Genomic DNA, 7,830 nt, shown 5'->3' with positions numbered 1-7,830 from the left:
CCTTGTTTCTTCTGCCAGAAGTGCAAGTGGCCGATTCATAAATCGCCCAAGGCGTGCGCAACTTATTGCTGCAAGCTTTCTACAGGGAGAAAACAACCGTAATTTCCCAGTAAAAGTATAATATAAAATTAAATGTTGAGTTGTTTACATGAGCTTTTCTGAGAATACACACACACACACACACATACACACACACTCACACACACACCGAAGACGTCATAAACAAGAGAAACTTGGTTTATGTTTATTGCGCAGAGCAATAGTTCTAAAAAGTGTCACACACTCAAAGACAAGAGACAAATGGTGCATGTCCAGAGAACAGTAAGAAATGAAGCGCGATGGAGAACAAAATTAACGCTACCTCCCTTGATCATCAACCACCCCTACAATACTATCCATTCAAGCAACAACCATACTAACAACCATCACATTATGAATACTAAAAGAACAAATCACTGAAATTACTGTCAGTCATGGTTACCGTGTCTCCTGCATCTATCTATTGCAAATATCACATTAGTGACTTTAACTTTCCAAACGTAATAATAAACATTTTCATCCATCTCATCTGAACCGCTTATGAATAAGGCTTAACTATACTTCAACAATTCATACATTTTGTATAACAGCATGATCAACCACCCCACCCCACCCCATCCCCCTTACATGTATTACCATCTGACTTATAAAGAAGTTTTCCAATATGTGAGATTTTCACCCAAATTCATAAAGCGAGACACAGCAATGAATGAGCTTTCATTTCAAGAATTTAACATGAAGTAAAACTGCTGAGACATAAAGAACAATAGATACAGACACTTCCGCGTGATTTCAATAAACCGTAAGCTCCCATCCCCCCACCCTCTTTTCCTTATCTTCTTTGAGCCCTGAAGCAACAACACACTGGCCTGAAAATGGTGAGGTCAAAAATAAACTGGGCTGATATTTAGTAACTTCTTCATTCAGATAACTCAGCAGATGATAAATTTACATCAGAGGCTCTCTTATGAAGTTTGTAAATGCACCAAAGTCTTCAGAACAAAAACTGGACTTAAAAACCCCACACATATGCCAGAAAAAAGTACATGTACAAGAATATTTGCAATCTCTATCTTCATTAGTCCTTCTCTGGCAGAAAAAGAGATGGGAGGACAGCATTAAAAGCTAGTGTTTGCAGTGGGAATTGATCAAAACCAATGCAAATATTTTCAAAACTGTCAGAAAGTACAAAAACTGCTGAAGTCAATAAGTGAAAGGCACAAAATGTGTTGGACGGTAAACAACATTGTTGTTATTCTGAGTTATAAAGGAGAAAAGAAAAGTGAAATAATCCGTGATGCATCGGTGCTTCAGTTATTTCCATTGCTCCTTAAAAAAAAACCTGAATGTTCATAAATGGCCATCTCTGACTCTCCCACCTCCCAACCCCCCACCCCCAACACAACAACCACTGACAAGTGCTAAATACCAGAAAAAATAAACATGCACATATTCACACACACCCTACTCTGCACAGCTGCCCTATTTCCTCGCCATTTTCCACACTGACTTAAACTAAAATAAATAAAATAAATAACAAGAAGAGCAAACGCTCGATCGAGTCACTTTCGCAGTTCTGAATATTATATGAGGCATCAGATGGACAGGAAGAAATTGCTATTCACAACACAATGAGTCACGTTCACATAAAATTTGAGCCCGGTCACTTTTATAGTTTCCGAGAAAAGCCCAACGTTAAGTTGTGTGTTGCCGAACAGAAAAGGCTAGTTATCTCCCTTGTTTTTCTGATAACGTTCGTAAAAGGCTACAGATGTAAACACTTTGATGTAAAGAATAATCCTACAAAGTTTCAATCACATCCGATGAACTTTGTCAAAGATATAAAATGTCTAATTTTTCCTTTGACGCTGACCTGTGACCTTGAAAAAGGTCAAAGGTCAACGAAACCATCGTTAAAGTGTAGAGGTCATTGGAGGTCACGACTAAACAAAATATGAGCCCGATCGCTTTGATAGTTTCCGAGAAAAGTCCAACGTTAAGGTGGTGTCTACGGACGGCCGGCCGGCCGGCCGGACAGACTAACACTGACCGATTACATAGAGTCACTTTTTCTCAAGTGACTCAAAAATCGCACGATATGAAAAAATGGTCTTTACTTTAGGTGCTCTGCCTGGCATGTGACGCTCTTCAACTACTTAATGCCAATTTAAGCTAACAATTGTCATGGAACACTGTACATGGAAGATTCTACGTAAAATGCCTTGTTCCACTGCATGGTCTACCGACAACTCCTTGCGGATAAATTATACATAGGGACCCAAACACCTTGTGCTCCCGTATTTCTCTGCTACTTGTCACCAAACTTGCGCCTACATTCTACGAAGCACCACACTGGATGATTGATTTGGTTTGGACCCAAGAACCAATAAGTATGATGGTAGAAATAAAAACCCTGATGATGATAGAATAAACAAATAACATTATTAAACCAATAAAAATCAATATCACATCCTGTCCCGTACATATGAAAATACAAGTTGTTATTGTGTCACTTTCTCATCTATACCTAGCCTCTATCATTTGAATAACCATCTGTTTATCCACAGCCTATACGTATTCATGACAGATACAGAAGAATGACAGAATCATGGAAGTGTTAAAGGGAGGAAAGCATGAGCAGATAATGAAACACTCGAACCAACAAGCAACCAAACCAGAAGTGAGACATATCGGCCTTGGATATGAGGACTTAGACTGGATTCAATAATAATGTGATATTGTCATTTGATGCATACCATAACGCAGCAACATAAACACTAACAAAAAAGTACATGAATAAACATTCAGGCCATATTTCTATTTTGCCAAGCTCGAAGTTAAATGTGCAATTCTTCACACAGCAGCTAACAATTTAATATTTAAACTTGTACTTTGTTGTCATAATATATAACACGAGACACATTTTGGTTTACATAAAAAAAATAATGGTACCATAGGCATTTTGGCCAAGTCTGTTCATACAGGGCTGATTTTCGATGCATATCCAATCGTTTGTACAATAAATGATTGTATACTGTATCATATTACTGACGAGTTTGTCTTTCAGGTTTTTATCTTGCAAACAGATCACCGAGCAGCAGAAAGTTCACCATACAAATTGAAATGGAGCGATATGTTTGTTGTTGCAGTTCAAAACCAGATGTTAATTACCAGTAGTTGATTCTCAACCGAAAGGCAAGGCATCTTGAATACAGTTGGAAACACAAAGTTATAATGAGTGAAAAGATGCTGCATGAAAAATACAAGTCACACGCATATATTGCAAGTCAAAAGACTATAAAAATGCATGGGTGAAAAAAAGCTAAAAAAAAAGGATCACACGGTATGGGGTAAATCATATCATTTCCTGTTTTAGAAAAGTTGGAAAAGATTGTTTCTGGTACAATAAATTGCTTAGATCATTGTAGGGAAATCCCCGGAAAGGGAGAGAGAGACTGCTGACAAAATTACTCTGGAATGGTAGCAGGCACTGACAGGCATGTCTGAACAGCTGTTTGCAGTAAGTCAAACAGTAGCTCAAACTGATTTTTGTTTCTAATAGAAAAGGATACTGATGAGTTCAGAGGGTAGAAAGAGTGTACATATGTATGCACATGCCATAAAAATGTTTCTGAAACGCAGAGAAAGTACATGTATATGTGCCTGTGTGTGTGCAAGCATTGGTCTAAATCAGCGTAAGCATGACAAAGACAGGGAAAGACTGACGTGTTTCTCTCATCTATACAGGATCAAAACAGTGATGTATTTCTGAAATCTATCTACTTTTTCTTTCACAGGTGCATGACTTTTTTAAACAATTTTGGCAAAACAACAAGATCAGATCTGATCAACATCAATGCCAGAAGAAGTAAGACGAGAACAAATAAATGAACAAACTCCAAACATAACTGTCAGGGTTTAGATGTGCTGAGGAAGAGTTTTATTCCTTGAAGAGGAGGTAAGCTGATCTAGATATAGCTCAGTAGGAATAAACAGTGGAGAAACACAGTAGATAATGAGCTTTCTTTCTTTATTTATTTGGTGTTAAACGTCGTTTTCAACCGTTCAAGGTTATATCGCGACGGGGAAAGGGGGGAGATGGGATAGAGCCACTTGTTAATTGTTTCTTGTTCACAAAAAAACTAATCAAAAAATTGCTCCAGGGGCTTGCAATGTAGTACAATGTATTACCTTACTGGGAGAATGCAAGACTAAAATCTTTACAAACATTGACTATATTCTATACAAGAAACACTTAACAAGGGTAAAAGGAGAAACAGAATCCGTTAGTCGCCTCTTACGACATGCTGGGGAGCATCGGGTAAATTCTTCCCCCTAACCCGCAGGGGATGATAATGAGCCGAGACCTGGGAGTTTGCCAAAGAACAAGGCAATCTATGCAGTGTATGCTCTATGTTATGCCTTTTTCTGGCACATGCAGATTTGAGCTTAGTATGCACAGTGACACCAACAGTGTGGTGGGGATGTAGCTCAGTCGGTAGCGCGCTGGATTTGTATCCAGTTGGCCGCTGTCAGCGTGAGTTCGTCCCCACGTTGGGCGAGAGATTTATTTCTCAGAGTCAACTTTGTGTGCAGACTCTCCTCGGTATCCGAACACCCCCCGTGTGTACACGCAAGCACAAGACCAAGTGCGCACGAAAAAGATCCTGTAATCCATGTCAGAGTTCGGTGGGTTATAGAAACACGAAAATACCCAGCATGCTTCCTCCGAAAGCGGCGTATGGCTGCCTAAATGGCGGGGTAAAAACGGTCATACACGTAAAAGCCGTGGGAGTTTCAGCCAATGAACGAACAAACAAACACCAACAGTGTGGCTCCGCTGGTTATTCGTACTGAGCTGTACACAGCATAGCTTGCCTCACGTTTAAGGAATACCCAACTCCCTCACAGCCCACAAAAACCCTGACAGTTATTTCCGAATATCGTCTATCGTTTCTCTTCTCTGACGCAGCTGTGACGATCCAATCTCAACAAGTGACGGAGGGTGATAGGCATGCAGGTAGTAATGAAATCTTCTTCAGCACACCACACAAAACACATCAGCAGTGATAACATTGACAGAACATGCGAGGGCAGAGGTCACACTTTCACGCTGTAATCATCAGAGCAGAATGTACAAGTTTCAAATGCAATTAAATATCTTTCGCACACGCAAAATATATATAGTATCTGTACATATTTTCAAAAAAACTCTTTTTGCTTCGCAAGTGTACACCACATGTGCATGGTCGCATTGTGATATTCTATTTCACATGTGTGGTGTTCTCTTGCAATGACACATTTAAGTGAAACATGGTGAAAACAGTGATAACTACATATTTACCACTTGCCCGATAAGCATCATTCAGACTTAAATGAGTCCATAAACAAAACGCAATTAAGTAAACATAAATATATAAACAAATAAATAAATAAATAAATCTGCAAGACACTTTTTTTTAAATAAACCATCTGAATGACAACCAAAAATAAAACCAATAAAAACAAAAAAAGCCTTCATTACCACCATAGCCCATTTATCCTGGACCGCCAACTAGCTCTCTCTCCGCTCTTTCTATTACGAGGTAGCGGCCTCTCGCATTTAATTAGGAACCTACGCTTACAAGCCTTTCAGAAATCAGGGGGACGTGATATCCGGTGTCGATTGTAAACATGGACGACGTTGCCGAGGTAAGTTCTAGAAAATGCTAAAATAAACTCAGCAAAAGTGCATATGGAACATGTTTTTCGATGAGTTTTGTTAAGTTTAGTTTGGAGTTTTGGAAAATCCAGTTCATTGTCACCTCCCATTGTCACAAATAACTGGAGCGTGCTTTCTTTTCACTGTCTTCGAATCGCTTGCCTTTCAAACCGGACGCGACGCGCCCCTGAAAGTCGAGAGTCGTAACCTCGAAGGGTCACATGACGAGTTGGCGGTCCAGGCTATTTGGTCTATGATTACCACATACAGACCAACTAGGCATGATTCTTATAAGCAACAAAAATCATTGATAAATAAACAAATGAATAAACGAAATTAACACTAAAGTTGAAACACAAACCTTCTTCACCACACACGGACCAGTTCCACAAGATTCTCACAGGCAACACAAACCATCGGGCAATCAAAAGCAATGCAGGTTCACCCCCAGACAAAAAGTTGGGCACGAATATTCACAAAACTTAAATGAAGAATTGGTGGATGCTAATCTCTCACTCTCTCTGAATCACACCGAGCACCTTGAAAATATTTCTGTGGGCAAACATACACACTGGATGCATAGGTCCCTGGGCTTATAACCCAAGTGTCTCCAGTCAAGTTTTTTCAAGTGTTGCAAGAAGACTAATTCCCACACATACAGGGCAGAAATCCCTTTTCTCCAGTCAATGAGAAAAGTGTTCCAAGGTTCCAAATCACCACCACATAATAAAAGTACATGTACTTTTCTACCTCCGAAGACTCAGCTGCTGCAAGTCATTGCTAAGCTGTCACAGTACATAAAATCGACACAAATTCACAAGTTCTGTGTGGTTGTGCCTCAACGTGATTATCCTTAAAATACATGTAGAAGATCTGACACACAATGTGAGCCAAGTTGTGTGGACTTCTGGAATCATTCCTGTCTTCAGGTTTGTTCTCAATTGGGCAGTACTTGTTCTCACTGGCTATTTTACACTTGTCACTAAATGAACTAACTTCTCTCTGAAAAACAGTATTTTGCAGACACCCTAAGAAGGTTTCAAATCAGATCCGCCTCATCAGTCACTTCTGGACTCAGTGCAGCTGAACTGAAGCCATGGTCATCTTCAAGGACGAACATCAACATATTTCAGTAAAGATTTCACAACATTTTTTTCTTCTTCTCGGATTTACTTTATACTCAAACTCCGCTCACTGTTTTTGTTTCCTTTCTTTAAAAAAATATCTATCTGGAATTATTTCTTGTGCATCAACATTGAACATTGGTTTTACAGAGATTTATCTTTTTCCCTTTTGTGTCAAATCTAGAGCGCCTTTTCTGTCACTTCACAAAGCCGCAAGGTCTTTGTTTTCTTCTATTCACACATCATCTTGGTATATATATCATGACTTCACAGCTGCACTTCTTTTCACAACCAAGGTGACACAAGCGCAGCAAGGGAATAATCCGAACCGAGAGACTGTGGAGAGAAAGCTGTCGATGCGGAAGACGACAGCCAGCAAGGCAACGCTAGTCGAGGGTAGAGATGAGAAGTAAGATCTCTTTGTAGAGGTTGGTCAGCTTTCCTGACGCATCCTGTCGCTTCTCCATCATACTCCGAATCTCCATCAGGTTTGTGTAGCACTGGGTGCATTTTCGTTGTCTGAAACACACACCATTACCCTTTTTTACAACCTTGTTCTTTCATTACCACCTTTCTTTCTTTCTTTATTTGGTGTTTAACGTCGTTTTCAACCACGAAGGTTATATCGCGACGGGGAAAGGGGATGGGATAGAGCCACTTGTCAATTGTTTCTTGTTCACAAAAGCACTAATCAAAAATTTGCTCCAGGGGCTTGCAACGTAGTACATGTACAATGTATTACCTTACTGGGAGAATGCAAGTTTCCAGTACAAAGGACTTAACATTTCTTACATACTGCTTGACTAAAATCTTTACAAACATTGACTATATTCTATACAAGAAACACTTAACAAGGGTAAAAAGAGAAACAGAATCCGTTAGTCGCCTCTTACGACATGCTGGGGAGCATCGGGTAAATTCTTCCCCCTAACCCGCGGGGGGTCATTACCACCTTCCAATCTTTCC

General features: G+C 39.7%; 1 protein-coding gene across 2 annotated transcripts in view; it reads right to left on the bottom strand.

Moving 5' to 3' along the window:
* Positions 1 to 230: 230 nt before the first annotated feature.
* LOC138967572 (katanin p80 WD40 repeat-containing subunit B1-like) overlaps positions 231 to 7,830 on the bottom strand; it is a 30,747-nt gene continuing 23,147 nt past the window's right edge. For both annotated transcript variants that reach the window (XM_070340153.1, XM_070340161.1), the window contains one exon: positions 231 to 7,383. In XM_070340153.1, the coding sequence (XP_070196254.1) occupies positions 7,251 to 7,383 (133 nt within the window). In that variant the 3' untranslated portion in view covers positions 231 to 7,250. The remainder of the gene's footprint in view (positions 7,384 to 7,830) is intronic.

This window comes from Littorina saxatilis, linkage group LG1 (genome assembly GCF_037325665.1).
Source record: "Littorina saxatilis isolate snail1 linkage group LG1, US_GU_Lsax_2.0, whole genome shotgun sequence".
Classification (NCBI taxonomy): Eukaryota; Metazoa; Mollusca; class Gastropoda; order Littorinimorpha; family Littorinidae; genus Littorina; species Littorina saxatilis.
Note: the sequence above shows the minus strand (reverse complement) of the source record. Positions and strands in the feature narration are given on the sequence as shown.